The following is a 17,391-nucleotide window of genomic DNA, read 5'->3' as shown; positions in this document are numbered from 1 at the left end:
ATATTCAGAGTGAAGGCAAATATATTTCTTGTCATGCAATTTCTCAACAATATTGCTTTTTGTGGATGGTGTTACTCTGCAGGGGGACACTGGACATCAAATTAAGCATGAATTCATAATGTGATAAGCTTGTAAAGCAATAGCCAATGTAATTTAGACTGCAGATGCAGAAGAATATTGCAGACAAGAGAGCCTGGTAGTCTTGCTGTTGCTCTTGAATTATAATGTATGTAGGTAGGGCTTTGTATTTGAAAGGCTGTGGTGCTCATTTGATGATGGCGGCTGTCTGGAGTGGTATCTTATCCCTCAACACTGTATCTCAGCAAGATAATACTTGTTGCTATCTAGAGAATATAATCAAATCAGCAACTTGCCTCTCTACTTCAGGAAAAGACTTCTGTCTCTCTGCCCATGTAGTTGCTATTCTTGTCTCTGGCTTTGATTTCCAGTCATGGTTCATTTTTGTGAGTGTTATACCTTAACTTACATATTGTTCAATTGATAAAATGGGTGTCAAATTTTTCTCCTCCTTAAATATCCATGTCAGGAAAAGTAGCAACTTATTTAATCCCACATGAATGCTTCTGCTGTTTTTTTGCTATTAATACCTCCAAATGTGGCAACAATTAAGTATTTCTAAGATTTTTGGATTATTTCTACTCAAGTTTCAGTACAAGGTCTGGCACGTAGGGAATGTATTGCATCTACATTATCTTTTGACCCAGAAGAAGATTATATTCTTGGCTTGTAATAGCAATACATGGTGTAGGGATCTAAATATCAATGTTATTGATTTGTCCTTATCATGTTACTGAGCCCATTCCTGTTTCGAGGCTTGAACCATAATGATCCACTTGTCACCTTGAAGATAAATTACTTGATGTAGGCCGTCACAAGACCTACGCAGAAGTGTATCAGCTGATTGAGTGAAACCTATTCTAACAATAACTGGTGTAAAATTGTTTGCAAAGAGAGACCCTGGAGGATATCAGACTCAAACAATTTTTTCTTTTTTTTTTTCTTTTTTTTTTTTTTTTTTTCCCTCTGGCTGTCTTCCACTGATAGGACTCTCGTTTGTTCCTGTGATGTTAATAGGAAAATCTAGGTAGCGGGGAGGAAAATATTAAGAAAAACAATAGAAGCGATCTTCAAAGGTTATTTCTCATGTCACACACATACTACACAGTGAAAAATAACAGCTCTACATGAAGCTTTAGAGTTGGTATTTTTTAACTTGAGACTGTGCCCCAAATTTATAATGTGGGTAACTGCAGCATGGAGAGTCATACAGGTGATTGATGTGAGGTTATCAAGTCCTAAACCAATGTCCTAGATACTGGAAAAACATTTCTGTCCTAGATATTGGACAAACATTTCTGTGCTCCTTCCAAGAACAACCCTGGTTTTGGGACAGACATCTGTAGGTGATGTGACTGAACCCAGTGTTTGTATGTCTGGCTTTGTTATGCATCCCTTAAATTGAAAAGCACTAATATGCTTTCCTGGTGAAAGGAAAAAGTATAAAATCAGTTGAGTTCTGCATTCAGGAAATACTGAAAAAAAAATCTTTTCGTTGTTTTCTGTAGCAATTTCTCTGTCAGTGGGAGTAGTGTTAAATAAAGCAGCAGCAGAAGCCTGAGTGCACAGAGATTCCATGTTCTCACACGCTTCATCCTGTCATCCGCCAGCCTGAATGCAGGGCTCGGAGACCTTTCTTGTTGCAGATGTAGTCTCACAGTCTCTTTCTTCTTCTGGTGTGTACCCAAACATATTCTTCAAGCTGTTGTGGAAGTCATATTCTGGTTTTACTGATATTATGGGCATCATATGTGCTAGTTACTTGCTGCTTTGTGATGACGATCTGGTTGTGTAGCTGGTGCTTTTTGGGATTAGGACATCTGCAAATCATGAAGGCTGGGACATACAATTTTGTGTGGCTTTTCTCTCTTTTGCTTTGATCTAAGTGATACCAGAAGGGCTAAGAACAGAAAGGGAAGAATGAAGTGCTCCATACAATCCCCAGTCTCCAAAATGTATTGATGTAAAATGTAAATTTTAAATGTATATCTGTAAATGTAAATTAATACATTCTACTTACAGTATTTTATCTGAGAATTTCAAAGTGCTTTTACAAGCTGCAAACGCTGCCTCGCAAACATTTGTAAAGTAGGGCAATAATATTCTCCCTACCCTGCCTCTTTTTTTAAGTGAATAGGGAAACTGGAGGAATAGGTCAAAGCTTTGAATGACTACAAGGGGCGACTGCTTAACAAGCTGAAGATAATTCCTTTGTCTGTTTCTTGGTTGTCCTCTGCCTGAGGAACAAGACTTTTTTTCCTTCACTGATCAATTGTGCAGAGGTACATTGCAGCATGGAAAACTTAAAGGTGTAACACTGTTCCTTCTTTTGTAGCTGTGCTAGTTAAAACGGCAATCTTCAACATTTTGTTGGAGAAAGCTTCTCATTTTCAAAAAGCATTGTTTAGCAGTCATTAGACCTGTTCTTAGAAGTGGGTATTTACAGTAGCCTGGAGAGTTGTGATGAGAGCTCGCTTCTCTGTTGTCTGGATAAGGAATCCAGACACTTGCATTAGATGCCTGGAGGTAGATGGCACAAATGTTCCTTACAAAGGGTTTAAAATTGTTTTTATTTCTGAGGCTTTATTTCTTAATTGTTCTGTTGCATCTGGCACCACTATGTTTTTTTCAATAACAGGAAACATTCACTGATGGTTTTAAGTTTATAGTTATTTTTAACAACTAAAATTTTATCACTGTGCTGTTGGTCAAGTGCTAGCCTGTCATATAGTGAACGGATTTCAGTGTTCTGCGTGGCTCAGGATTATATTCAGGTTGGGGTTTTTTTGGGCAGGGGCCTTGGTCCATGATGGCTGGCTTCCAGTACCTCCTTTCTGCATGTGCTTTATCACCTTAATCTCTTCAGCTGAGACTGATCTCCTGCAGAATACAGCCCAGAAATCTGCACTTTGTGATCCCTGTTCTAGCATAACTGAGTGCTCCACTGCAGTTGAAACCCATTTAAAAGATTTCCATTCTTGATGTAAGAACTGGAAATGATAGTTTACTGCACCATCAATATTCTCGCTACCTTATTTGCATCTTTCACTTCAGCTTCATTAATTGCTTAATGATTCATCCAGTTATTCACCTAATTCTCTTGTTAATAGCTGTAGCAGGCTTTGGTAATATCAAACAAGTTTAATTAACATATCAACAATTAAGAGCTTTTTGCTTCTCATATGATGAAAACATTAGCTGCCTAAATTTTATTGTTACTGCCACTGTGAAACTTGACCTTACCTTTGGAGTAGGACGCTTTCTGGTGCTTGTTGCAGCTACATTAATTGCAGTGTTCCAAAATCCTGAAGTGACGTTATTGCCCCAACTACAGCATGTTACTCCTGGTGATCAGTGTGATTTGGTGATCAGCTTTCACCCATGCATCCCTTTCACTTGTGTTTGAAATACAAGTTTGGTAAGGGTTGTAGAGAGGACAACGGGAGTCAGGCCATCACCCTCTTTTCTGCACAGGATCTTAGTGCTTTGGATGTGCATGCCAATGCATGCAGTCGTGTTCTCAACTTACTGTTTACAACCAGACACATCAGGGTTTCCCGGTATGCTGCTCAAAAAAACCCAAAACCTTTTTGTGTGCTTTACTGATGGATTTCAGACTCCTTTACCACCTTTTTCAGAGGATAAATCAATGTATAGAAGGGAAACAATGTGCCTGATGTTGAACCGTAAGACCTTAGTTTTCTTTACTTCAGTCTTTTGCTCTGTCTGTTGAGCAACGCTGCTTGTAACAGTGTGCATCTGTGACAACTGTTTGTTTTGCAGCATCTTGGTAATGTTTGCACTTGGAGTTTGCTAGTGACTCATTGGCAAAAGTTCTTTTGCAGCAGGTTACTATAGTGACATCCCAGAGCAAAATGCTGGGTAGCGTGAATGTACCCTCTTTCAACTTTCCTTTTGTTAAATGTGTCTGCAGATCTCCTGCCATCTGTGGTGTCAGAACTTTGTGCCATTCTAATAAGCACCCTGAAACACTTTAATCTTTGTAAGAGCCGGGCAAATTAATAAGCAAAAGGAGATGAAAACCTAATCAAGCTTGTTAATCTAAATGCCTTTATGGTTTTTTTTCTCTTCTCTGCTTCTTTCAGGCTTTGTATGGGCTGCTCAGTGTACTGAAGGAACAAACTATTTACAGTGTTTCTGTGCCAGTTAGCCTCCTAAGCTTTCTCTTCTGCAGAAAGGCCCTAAACTTTACAGCGAGGAGCACCATCAGAATGCTATCAGAAGTTTTTTCTGGACTGGGCAAATACTCTCTTACCTCCTTATGCAACATGTGTGTGGTTCTTGTGGGTCATTCACAGCAGAATCTATTTTATCTGTATAGAAATGGAGCTTCACTGAGCTCTGTATCTCAGTGCCTGATCGGACATTTTCAGATGAGGAGAAGGATGACCTTCTGGCTTCTAGGGTAGTGTAAGCTTTCCAGCGGCGTTTGGGTTTGTTCTGGAGCTGGGAGGGACAGTTGTCTTCAGAATTCAGTCACTTGGAACTCCTTTGCTTTCAGGGGTCATTGCTGAGAACATGAAACTTAATATTGATGTCCCATTAGAAAGAAATTAATTTGGCCATATTCCCACAGTGCTGTTTTTGCAGCACTAGCCAGGGTGAAAAGTACTAAGTATTCTGGGTCACTGAAAACACTGACTCCTGTGTCAGTGTGCAACTGATGTGTAAGAAAATGTGTTTTCAGAAAGCCATTTAAAGATACTTCTTCTTGAATGAGTGGATTCCAAATCATGGGTTTATTAGTTGGAAGTAAAAGCAATGTGCCCACTCCCTTTGATCTTCAGGTAAAAGAATATGAGGGAAATGTAATCAGCACTACAATTTGGGCTTATGTCCCAAAGTTGGCACCAAAGGCTGCCTGCTTTTTGTTGCTCCTATAAGCTGAGCTCCTAACAGCACTTGGGAGTCCTTGCGTGTTTTATAAGCTCCTTGTGTATTCTTGTCTGAAACTTCTTGTGTGACTTCTCCCATCTTCCTCCATTCCCCAGAAGTCCTGTCCCTGCAATATTGATTCCCTGTCCTTCTTGTTCCCTCCCATGCCAAGGATTTTTTGAATGCCTCATTTTCCCCCTCAGACATCTCTTCCTCTGCGGAGATTTTGTACTATTCCATACTGCTCTCTATGCCAAGGTTTTGTTTGCCCTTCCGTTCTCAGCTCCTGCCAGTAGCTTTTTTTTTTTTTTTTCCCCCCTGAGTCAACATTTTTAAGAGAGTATAGGGATGAGCTGAGGTGATTCAAATGTTGTTATATTAGAATGTATTAGTGACAGCCATCAATGCATTTCTTGCTGTATGGATACATCAATGCATTTCTTGCTGTATGGATATTAGGCTTTCAGACTTCTTCCATTTAGTAGAAACCTAAATGCTTTCTGTTAGAAGCACAGACCATAGTTTAAGACTCACCAGAAGGCTCATATTCATGAAAATCTCTGTGTATATGCTATGTCCGAAGATTTTGTTCAATGTGTGTGTTGGGTATGCTTGTTCAAATTGTGGCTACATGAAGCAAACCTTTGCAGTAAGACAACATGGAAATGTTTGTGACTGCAGTCTAGGGTTATATTTCCCTGAATAAGGTAGGGCTTGCCCTTTCTCTACCTACCTTTCCTGCGCCGTCCCCCAGCCTTCTTTTTGGAGATTTAAGTAAAATATCCCTTATGTTGAGGACTGAGAGAGATCTATAGGTGAGATATTTTTGTCACCTAGATTAGAATGTCTGGGATAGTAAGATACCTACCTGGCCTCACTGGTTTGACCATTCTTAAATGGTTTTGGACTCTTGAAAATGGCATTTAGCTATTATTATAGTTATTTTTATTATTGGTGTTACTTAAATACTACTGGAGACAGGGTGTTCATGGAAGTCAGATTGCTGGTAAGTACAGCTTGTTCTGGAAGCCACACGATGAATGAAATTTAAATCTTCAAATGTTTTGGGCCATACTTTTGAAAGTCAAGTAGGAAATTGCATGCCTCAATTAATGTTTGTCCTCCTCTTTGCTTTGTGTTTTAAGTAACAAGCCAAACCCCAACCAGATCAATGTAAATAATGTCAAACCAGGAGTGGTAAATGGTACTGGAGTGCAGGCACAGAACACGGGAGCAGGACGGGCCTGTGAAAGCTGTTATAGTAAGTGACATGCCAGTATGGCAGTTGTGCATAGAGAGTGTGAGTGCTGTGTTGCAAACAGGAAAGTCAAAGCTGTGTTGTGGTGGGGGGTGTGAGACAAGGCTTTGGAAGGGTGGGGGGACAGAATTTGACATAGCAGCATTTAAGCAAAGCTTTTTTTTTTCCTTTTTTTTTCCTTTTTTTTTTAGTTACTGGTGTTACATTTGTAAATAGAATTATGAAGTATTAAAGGGGGAGTTAGTAAATGTCTTACATAATTGGAGGTAGCTCTTGAGTAAAGACTTAAATCACCAAGGTGTGAATTTGACAATTTTTTCATAATTTTTTAGTAGATTTCAAAATATATGATATCATTATATTGGTTTGCTGCCTGATATTAATATACTGAGTTCTAATGATTGTGCTTCTTTATGGGGAGCCTTTAGAGATACTGGAATGTAGGACTGTACGAGAAGTCAAGTCACAGATTTCGTGCATTCTTTAGTCATAAAATTATTGTATGGGGAGTTCTTGAAGACAATCTTCCCTCTCTCCCATGCTCTGCAGAAATTGTTATCTACCACTCTTGCAAAATGAGAGCTTTCAGTTTCATTGGCAGGAAATTTTCCCATCCTACTAGTTGTTTTTTTCTGTTCATGTTTTAAAAGGGGTTTATATGTGTAATTAATTCTGCTTAAATCACAAGTGTGGTTAACAGTGGTGATGACAGTGAAGCATCGTCAGTTTTTTAAGGTCTCTTTGAGCTTTGCACTGTCTTTGTGGGTTTTCTTTTGTGATGGTTTTAAAGCGAATAAGCTCTGTAAAGTGATCCTGTTAAAGGATATATATAATTTCCACCTTTGTTATCTCTAGCCACACAGTCTTACCAGTGGTATTCTTGGGGTCCCCCTAACATGCAGTGTCGCCTCTGTGCATCCTGTTGGACGTACTGGAAGAAATACGGTGGCTTGAAAATGCCAACACGGTTAGATGGGGAGAGACCAGGACCAAACCGCAATAATTTGGTAGGTATCTGCAAAGCAGACTGCTCGGTGCTCTCGTCTGGAAAGCTAGGTGGCATGATATCTCACTAGTTCTTCACTGTTCTTAAATATTTAACAACAAAAAGAATGCCTTCAGCCTCCATTGTTGTCCTTGGGTTTGGTATTTCATGTCTTGCAAAAGTTGGCACGTTAACTTTGGCTGTAAGTAATATGTTGCCAAGTACTGCCCTGAGAGAAAAAAACATCATTTGTTTAGCAAACTAGCCATCAAATGCATGGGTTAACTTAATGAAGATGGAAAAAAATGAAATGCTAGCCAGCGTTTCTGGTATTCAGTTTCCATGATTTTTGCTGTAGGAGGAAGAGGACTTTTTTTTCCATAAAGGAATTCATTATTTCCTGAAACCTGTTCCCTTTCCCAAGGCACATTCAGAATTAGATACCCCAAATAGCTAGTGGCTTTTTAGAGATCCCTTATCGTGTTTTTCTATTTTATCCTTTTTTTTTTTTTTTTTTTAATCCTTCTTCCTTTTGGATAGCTTTGAGTAAGCATTGTATAAGCTTCTTCTGTTTAATTTTCCCCCTTTTAATTAAAAACCAAAATTCTCAGAATTTTTCTGAATTTGGTGGAAGTTTGATCTGGAACCATCATACATTGAGCTGATTGGAAAAAGTAGCTGCATCACATGGACAGAAGGATAGTGCACGTTGAACTTTGGTCTTAGATTACTATTTCTTTCCTCTCTCCTAGTCCTAGCTATCATACCCTTTCTATTCTGTTTCTTTCATTTAACCTCTGTCCTTTCCAGGTGTCTGTTTGCCCTCTGAAGCTACCTAATTGCTGAGATAACTGCCAGGTTTTATCAGCCTTATACCTCTTTTTTGTTAATTAAAAAGTATGTAAATTGTTAGAGAGGGGAAAGCCTTGTTCTCCCCAAACTTGCGTTATTTTATTGGTTGACTTAGTTGCTTTTAATGAAGAAGATACTGCTTTGGCTCTGTAGTCAATAAATGTCTTTCAGTAGTGTTCTTTATTACATGCAGTGAATATTTGACAGCTCTGTAAATGCATTCATTGAGTTCCGAGTAAGAATTAAAACAAATTCTTGCAACTTTGAGTCAAAAACATTCTTTTGCATACTGTAAGTTTACTTTGGGAAATGAGTTTGTGATGTATATTTTAGCCATACAGCTACTTTCTGATTTTCTTCTCCCTCTTACAAATGATTTGTTATGAGGAGTTTGCATTGTATATCCAGAGGAACTATAAGCACCCAAAGGTGGGGAGTCTTTATTGACTCTATAAGCACTAAATCATGTGATAGCATCAGGTAACTTCTTCAGGTCTGCCTTTTGGATCCCTCCTTTAAAACTTGGGACAGCACAGAAATAAATACTTCTCTGTGAAGACAAAATGTTTACCTTTGTTTTATCCTTTGACATTTTGGAAGAAAATTCCAAATATTGATGGGTAAGATTTGGGAAATGGGGAATAGCTGGGCTGAAAATATTTTCATCTGTAATACTGTTTCTGTTCTTAGGCCTGTGAATCAGTAGTTGAAAGTGATTTTTATATGGTATTATTTCTCTTCTTTAAAACCATACTTTCTAATAATAATTTTTTAGAAACCATATTTATTTTTCTTTCTTTTTAGAGTCCTCATGGTGTGCCAGTACGAAACAGCGGGAGTCCCAAGTTTGCTATGAAGACACGACAAGCTTTCTATCTCCATACAACAAAACTGACAAGAATTGCCAGACGTTTATGTCGAGATATCTTGCGCCCTTGGCATGCTGCAAGACATCCCTATCTGCCTATTAACAGCGCAGCAATCAAAGCGGAATGTGAGTGGTGATGCAGCTGGGACCTGCTCTGGGACCTACTTGCAAAGGAACCCTTAGAGATTCCTTTCCTATAAAGTTTGAGTTGCAACTTCTTGAGATGGTCTCTTGCATGTAGCTACTGGTTTCCCAAATCTAGCTATACTTGCAGAGCATTCTAACTGATTGTAGGCTAGACAAATAACTTTGAAAATTCATGAGTTGTTTGTTCTAAAATATTCATGTTTGCTATTACATTTAGCATTCTCCTGCATTTGTGTCCTGTTGCCAAGACATGCTTGCAACCTGTAAAATTTCTTTTAATTGGAAAGCTCTTTCAGGACACTTTAGTTATTCACTTAGTTTTGCTGTATCTAAATGTCTTTACCCTCTAATTATTTTTCTTTGTTTTACAGGCACAGCACGTTTACCTGAGGCATCAGAAAACCCATTGCTATTAAAGCAAGTGGTTCGAAAGCCTTTAGAAGCAGTACTCCGGTATTTAGGTATTAAAACCAAACAACACCAAACACAAAAAACCCCAACCAAACAAAAAACCCTACTAGCTAATTCTGCTAACCATTTCTTTTCCCATTTGGTTCTGGATTTAGATGCTGGTTCTGGATTAAAAAAGAAAACGTGAAAACCTCCCCATGAACTTGTCCTTTTTACTACCTAATTTGACAGACCTAGTGGCTCAGCAGTCCACTCTGGGCTCATGGAGCTTTTATCAGAAATTTCAAGTGAAGGGCGGAATGTGTTTGCTGTGGCTTCTGATGTATGTGGGGATAAATTAACCATCTGCTAATGGAGGCATAAACATAATGTTTTGGGAACAATTGGTCAGTCCACTGTTCCAATTTTTGGGCTGTCTGGAGACAGTTCCTACAGTCGGGTCCTCCAAGAAGCCTCTTGGGTTTAGGATAGCACTGTGTCCCACAGCTTGTGAATCAGCTGCTGGCTGTTCTGTGCTGGAGCTAGACAAGGGGACAATACTTCCATTCTTTACTTTCTTCTTGGTGTGGGGGGGTGGGGGGGTGGTTTTTGTTAGTTTGTTTGTTTGTTTTGGGGTTTGTTTTGTTTTGTTTTCTTGAGGACTTGGGCCTCATCAGCTGATCTGTGGGGGCATGCTGGGTAGCTCCGTCCGGGACCTTGGTGTAAGTTTTAGGTGCTGGAAGCATCTAAAGTGATGCTATGTGACATGCCAGCTCTTGCTACAAATGGATGCAAAATAATTTTCCCTATTGTTGCTGGAGATACCCTGAAGACATGTCTCAGGTTGTTACAGCAGTCTAACATAAGTCTAACCACAGAAAGCTAGCTTGGACAGTGGTACTTTGAAGGCTTCCAGATTAACAAGGAAATTGATTGCCTTTTTACTCTGATAAGAAACACTGGAGTTGATTTTATGTCTCTTTGAACATTTTTGTTGGTGAAATATTGTAAGGCTCAAGGCTTATTAAATATTTACTGCTTTTCTGTTGAGTGTTGTATTTCTGCTGTATACTGATGAGCTACACAGACTGAGAAACCTTTGGATACCTATAGTGCAATGAAAGCCAATAAAGGGAGAAGTTTTGCTGTTGGATAAAATCTTGCTTAAAATAGTTGTACAGAATGTAGCAATAGATTTTAAGACTTCATTAGTGCTGTGTCAGGGTCTCCGTTTGACTGTTGAGTTGGGAGAAGGTAGTGAAAGAAATAGAGGGAGGCTGAAGGACTGGCGAGAACATATTCTTGGAGGTGTCGTGCTCAGTGTGCTTTAAGTTATATGTTATTCAGCTGTTGGGGCTGCGAGAGAAAAACTCGGTTGAAGCTCCCGTTTGCTGTTGCTTGTAACTTTCTCAAAATCTTTTCCGTCGAACAGCGTGTGCTTGATCTCTGCCTTGGCCACAAGTTTGAATTCAGACTGTGTGTTCTTTATGGTGGTGGTTTGAATCCTCAATTTGTTTGGTCAGTTTAGAAATTGTATTTTTTTACAAACCTTGCAAAACTGGCAAGGTTGTAAGTTCCCCAGAGTTTAGGGGTGTTGCCTGACTGCCCAAAGATGGCTTTTAATATAGACCACCCCCAAAATGATCCCAAATTGTTGGAGAACAGTGTTTTGGAAATAGATTCAAAATGCTTTTCTTATCAGCTCTTATTTTAGGATAATATCATGACATTGGTGTTAACATCTTCAGTAGAGGTGAATTCCTAAATATACTTAAAATGCTTTATATAAATAGCAATCTCCAGTCAAAATTATTGACTGAGATAGTTTGTATATAAGGGGTATATACTTGGTCACCTTGGAAGTTTGCAGGTTGTTTTCAGATTTATAATTCCAGTATCTTCACTAATTAAAACCACCCCACCTTTCTGTTTTACAACAGAGTCTCATCCGTGTCCTCCGAAACCAGATCCTGCAAAGAGCTTGTCCAGTTCTCTCAACAATCTGACTCCTGCTAAGTTTACGCCTGTCATTAATAATGGGTCCCCAACTATCCTGGGAAAAAGAAGTTATGAACAACACAATGGAATGGATGGTAAATATTTTTCTGCAGAATGTATATTGTCTATATATGCTTTTTCTTCTGTTCTGTTGGTATACAAGGAGATTATTTAAAACCATAGTCCTTCATATAAATTCCAGGTTTCTTATTCTTGAGGCAGGTTATTTTTTTCCTTTTTTAAAAGTCTCTCGTCCCATTTCTCCTTTTGGGTGAGACACGTGATGTGTACAGCCTGGGTGGTGCACGCACATAAACCTACTGTGCTAGTGGAGCTCTGCCTAGCTTGACCAACCTTGCAAATGGGATAATGAAGGAGAAACTTCCCTTCAATTTTTAAAAGAGTAGTATGAAGAAAACCTTAATAGCTTTTTTCAGTGATGTTTCCTTTTTCTTTTGAGGTTTACAGATTTTTAACCTGTAGGTAGTAGCAGTGCAGTTCCCAGGTGGCTTTGTAACGTGTGGATCACCTGGCTTTCAGCAAAGCTGCCAGAGGCTGCATGCCATTGAGAAAGGCAGGCTGCTGCTTAGCTGAGAGAGGCAGACATGCCAGATCTGGTGCGGCATAAACCTGCTCTTGCCTTGCACAGAACCAGAGCATTTGCTTTTGCTGGCCCTGTCACTGAGCACCTCTGTGCAATGGAGTTTGGACTTCATCTCCTCAAGAATAAAAGGCATGGGGAAGGTGTTTGAAGTGGGAGTTAGATGCAGGTTGTTCCTGGCATAGACTCCAGGGCTCTGTTCTGAAGAGTTGCTCTTGCCTGAGAGTGTTGGGGAAGAGAAAGTGCAGTCTTTTTTTCAGATGAGGATAAAAGGGTCTGTTCAAATGGTCTTAACGGGAGTGAGAACATGGAGGGTAGCTCTCCTTAGCAGGGGAAAGGAACAGTTGGTTTAATGGTGACTCTGAGCAGGGAGGGAGATATGGAGAATCTTTCTCATTTTTTACCTTTGATTTCAACTTTATATGTGGCTTATCTGAAATATAATTACAAAAATTTGATACCTTATTGTTTGTGTTTTAACATTAAGAACATTTTAAACTGCTGCTGTTCAGGTTGCTGATGTGATGTTTTTCTCTTTTCTGTTCACTTGTGCTCTATCAGGCAACATGAAGAAGCGCCTGTTGATGCCTAGCAGGGGTAAGACCTTGAAGCTGCGCTCAGCTTATGCTAGGAGAGTGATTTTTAGTTTCATCTGCTGGCTTGTCTGTGCTTTGTGGCTAATGAGTCTGTGTGCACCTTTTGTGTTGATGTCTAAGTGTTCCTTGGGTAACCATTTCCACCCATGGTTATGCTGCTCACCTTCCAGGCTTTACCGTGCTGAAGACATGAAGTGCTACGTTCAGTATTCATTACTAATTCCTCGAGTTGACAGAACAGTTTTCTAGCAGGTTTGTGAAACTGCTGAAAGCTGTGATGGTTGGTTTGAAACTAGGTGTTGTTTCACTGTTTGACTTTTAAGAAATCAGTTTCATGCATCCAGAACTACTTTAAATTCACTTTGACCAAAAGAAATACAAGACTATTCACATCAAGTCCCAAGTTCAAGTCTCTATATTTGCCATTGTGAGTGAACAGTCCCACTGGTGAGAGACTGTCTGTGCGTTCTCTACTTGCAGTAGAAATGGTTTTCAAAATTTCCACAGGTTAAAAATTAATCTGTTCTGACTACTGAATAGACCTCAGAAGCTTTAGTTTGTGATAACGCAAGAAACGTACATATGATGTCACTTAACCAAATTCAATAGAACAGACCAATTTTTAATAGTTAAGATATTTAAATGTCATCATGAGACAGGCAAACACAAAAACTTCAGCTTACGTGTTACCATGAAATGGCCGCCACTGCATGCCCTGATGTTAAGCTTTGTGTTTAATGGCTGAGACAGTGGATGACTGTTACCAATATTTACGTGCATGCATATATAAGTGCATGTGGAGAATACAGTAAGAATGAGGACAATGATCATTCTACTGTCTTGCTGTCTTTGGGAATTTATACCTTGATATTGTGTTGCTGAGTTTTTAATGTGCTTTTTAACTTTTGTGTTTTGGGAAGAATAACAAAACCCTGCTGCCTTGGTCAGTTTGGCTTCCTTGGAAGCTTTGTCCAGTAATGAGGGATGTAGATGCAGAGTAGCTCACAGCTCCTAGTGACTACCTGCTTATGGGCATGCCTGCTGCTCCCTGCTAAATGTCCTCATCAGCAAGGGGACTGCTGAGTCACTCAGCAGATGACACACTTCTGAAGCTTTGAGATGTTGTGGTCCAAAGGAGGGAAGTAGAAGAACTGATCCTTCCCTCAGGAAGGCACTCTCTGTGTAGAGCACTGGATTTGATAACCTGAAACCATTTACTTACTGGAAATGGAGGATTCTTGTTTTAGTGTTTTAAAATGTCTGTCTGCTGGTACACATATTTGGTTAGATACATTTCAGTCATAACTGTTGCTGGAGCAGTTGGCAAAAAGAAGATTTGGGTGAAATACCTGTTCAGGCTCCTCAGAACACGCGTTTCTCTGATGCGTATGTGCGTAGTTGTGCAGGGGCTGGCTCTCACCGATTGCCTGCTGCTTTATCTGCTCAGTCTGTTCTCAGCCAGCCACTGAAATACTTGGAGTAGTATTTGTTCCTGTAACTGCTAGGTAAGAGAGTACAATTCAGTCCCAGAATCTGTTAACCTGCTGGGGTAGTGAGTGTTAACTGGATATTTTTGTGAGCTGTTCAGCTTAAAATTGTTGGTTGAGATTTATTTGTGAATGGAAAACGTTTGCCACGCTGCAATTTTGACATCTGGAATATTTTCTGACCCTGGGTTGCTGGAAGCTTTGCCGAGACAGAGAGGGAAGGGAACCACCTGCAAGGAAACAAGGTTTAAAGAACTTGGATTGAGATCTGCTGGGCACAGGGAAACAGATGGTGGAAGTTTGGTGGATCTATTTCTGGCCTGGAGACAGTTTGTGTGCCAGTGCCAATTAGCATTGGTTCCCAGTTGCCTTGCATGTGAGCTGGTAAGCTTTGCTGGCTCTGGGCATGGCTAATGCCAGTTTCCTGTGCTGTGCCAGAACTGGGAATGTGGTGCTGAGACTACTCCTTGGGTTTGGATGGAGTCATACAGGCTTACTGGTTTGGGGGGGGCTGCTGGTGGGAAGGGAGAGGAGGTCGTCAGCGGAGAGGAAGAGCACAAGTTGGAACTGTTGTGAAGAAGAGGTGAATGGCAGCAAGAGTGATGAAGCCTTGTGACCAGAATTCAGGAGCCAATGATTTAGTATAAAAGGACTGAAATAAACCCATCTATCCAGAGTGACTGATTTTTGCATTATAACTGGCCTAAAATAGAAGAAAAATTAATGAGAGTAAAACTGAATTGTTATAATCAGTCAGATTCTTCATTTGCATAGCTCCTATAGATACTATGGGAAATTGTGGGGGTTCTTTGTTGGTTTTATGTTTTTCCTCTCCCCTTAGTGATACATGGTGGCATACTGGCTGCTTTAGGTCATAGTAGGAGTGTACTGCAAAGAAAAGCTGGTGTTAAGACGACTGCTGAAAATACTCTTTCTGCACAAATTTAGGTGCAGGAAGACACTTTGTCCACCTAATGTCTCCTTGAAATAGTTTTGAAGGAGATGTTAACCTACTGCAATGTTGTATTAATTAGCCAGGGTTTTTTCTGCTTCCTGCTGATGTGCTGTGTTGGTGGCACCTGGAAGATACCTTACGGTTTGGACAAGTCACCATGTCAAAGTCTTTGACATATGGCAGTGGACAGCTATTATGGTGGGCTTTAGCTGAAGTCTCTTTGCTGGTGATAAAAGCCTTTTGGTGCTGGGCTATTGCTTTCAAACTCATGGGAGAAGTATGTATACTGTAAATTATGGCTGGTTGCTGAACTGATTGCATGTGATGAGTTTGTAAGGCTTTCCTCATGGCCAGATCATAAAGCAATATAAAATCAAGAGATTGCTTTGCAGGGAATGAGCCAAGTAGCAGCTTGTATTTTTGCTTAATGTAAAGCATTAACATCCATGTTTATATGTATATAGTGGTGTGGTCAGGTTTGTAAGGCATTTAAATTCCCATGGCACCTGCTGCCTTCATTTAGAATTCAGCTGTTTAACATTGGTGAAAATTGAACTGTTCATGTAGGATTTTGGGTGTTCCTTTAGGCAGTGCTGCTGGAAGATATTCATCTGAGTCTCTACCACCCCTTGGTATTTAGGACGATGGGTGGTTGGTAGTTAGAATTCAGCCCTCAGAAAAGTTAATCAGTGAAGTGCCTAGATGAATGTTCCTGCATAAATGGAAACACTGTTCCTAAATATGCCCAAACAATGACTGAGGGTGGAGGGGTTGGCAATGAAAGACCACCTAGTCTATGGGCAGATGCAGGTTGGTCAGACTGAACTCTGTGTGAAGAGAGGTAGTAATGGGAAGTAAGGAAAGGCTGGGAAAAAGGGAACCTTCGTGGTGAGAGATCAAGGCGGAAAACAAAAGGAAACTTGTTAGTGGGCTGCAGCCAGAACTAGTTAAAACTAATTACGGAAAAATTGGAAATTGCTGAACTTAAGAGAGTACTTCAGATTTTTTCCTTTGGAATATTGTTGTTTGTTTGTTTGTTTTTTCTCTTACTATGTAACTCCAGCTAAGTGTCTTTAACTTTCCTTTTTCTCACTTATCCCTGCTTAATCCTTGAGAGAGTTGAACTTTTTCAAGCTTTGAGTATTATTTGTCTGGCCAGGCATCTAGCATTTTGACTGGTGCTTGAATTCCAAGAATGGGAAAATGTTCTTAATCTCGTCTTGCCTTACTACCTCCACTCTATTTTATAAGAAGGGTGTAGTCCTTTCATCTATTTTGTTTCCCTCTTTAAATTGCATTGGAGGTACCATCAGGCATACAATGCCCTTCCCAGCTCTCCTTCAACATTAGATTAGCATGGACGAATTGCTGCAGAATCCTATTTTTGGAGCATGAAAAGTACATGGAGTCTCATAAGCTGTCAAATACAGTGAGGTGTTAAAAAAATTATAGTTTATTGCTTTTTCATTAGTGTTCTGGAGCTTGACTGACAATATTTGCTATGAAACTTCCTCTAGAGAGATAGAGAGGATGTCTTATGTTCTGGACCCTGTTTACTTTTTTCCTTACAGCTATCCAGTTATGGGGTCTGCGTGATACTTGTTTATGCAAATTTCTACTGGGGGAAGGGAGGGAGCATTGTTAGATTTTTATTTTTTTTCCCCTCTCTTTTACACCACGTTAGCTTTCATCTAATCAAATCTGTTTTTCAGGGTCATCACATGCACTCTAAAATTGGCAGAAAGAGAGAGAACATGAATGAGTAGCTGAAATAAAGGGAAGGCTTTTCCCAGCAACAAACTTGCATTGATAAAATGGTAGCGGATCGAATGCTGAAAATTGGAGAGGGTTTATAGAAGAGTCGTGAAAACGGTGAAGGGACTGGAAAACACACTGTATAATGGAAAATGCTTTTATCAAAGTGGAAGTTGTAGATGTTTGTCTCTGCTGACAGGAGCAGCAGAAGTGTAATAATAGAGGGCTTTTTAGTCTAGCTGGGAATGGAATAATGAGCTGCAGTAGCCAGAAGGTACAGTAGAAAAACTTTGGCTAGAAACAAGCTGCAAATTTTTGAGTGAGGTTAATTAACTGTTGGAATACCTTGCTTCTGCTACTGAGGATTTCTAAACCAAAATGGAATGTCAGTCTCATTTAACGTTCTGGTTCATTGTTTCTCACCTCCTTTTGGGGAAATATGAATCAACTCCTAGAACTGGAAGCATTCATCAGCCTAGCATGGCATTAGTTTAATTATCAAGAGATGAGCATGGAAGTGGAAAT

General features: G+C 39.8%; 1 protein-coding gene across 11 annotated transcripts in view; it reads left to right on the top strand.

The window, feature by feature from the left end:
- MTA1 (metastasis associated 1) overlaps positions 1 to 17,391 on the top strand; it is an 87,888-nt gene that overhangs the window by 54,479 nt on the left and 16,018 nt on the right. For 10 of the 11 annotated variants that reach the window (XM_052800498.1, XM_052800489.1, XM_052800488.1 and 7 more), the window contains 6 exons: positions 6,120 to 6,235; positions 7,088 to 7,239; positions 8,874 to 9,063; positions 9,456 to 9,545; positions 11,415 to 11,567; positions 12,635 to 12,670. In XM_052800498.1, coding sequence (XP_052656458.1) covers positions 6,120 to 6,235; positions 7,088 to 7,239; positions 8,874 to 9,063; positions 9,456 to 9,545; positions 11,415 to 11,567; positions 12,635 to 12,670 — 737 coding nt within the window. Of the gene's footprint in view, positions 1 to 6,119; positions 6,236 to 7,087; positions 7,240 to 8,873; positions 9,064 to 9,455; positions 9,546 to 11,414; positions 11,568 to 12,634; positions 12,671 to 17,391 lie in introns of those variants that run through there. The other variant, XM_052800499.1, reaches the window with a different exon arrangement.

The sequence above is a fragment of the Harpia harpyja genome, chromosome 11, assembly GCF_026419915.1.
Source record: "Harpia harpyja isolate bHarHar1 chromosome 11, bHarHar1 primary haplotype, whole genome shotgun sequence".
Taxonomy (NCBI): Eukaryota; Metazoa; Chordata; class Aves; order Accipitriformes; family Accipitridae; genus Harpia; species Harpia harpyja.
This window is presented reverse-complemented; position numbering and strand designations above follow the sequence as displayed.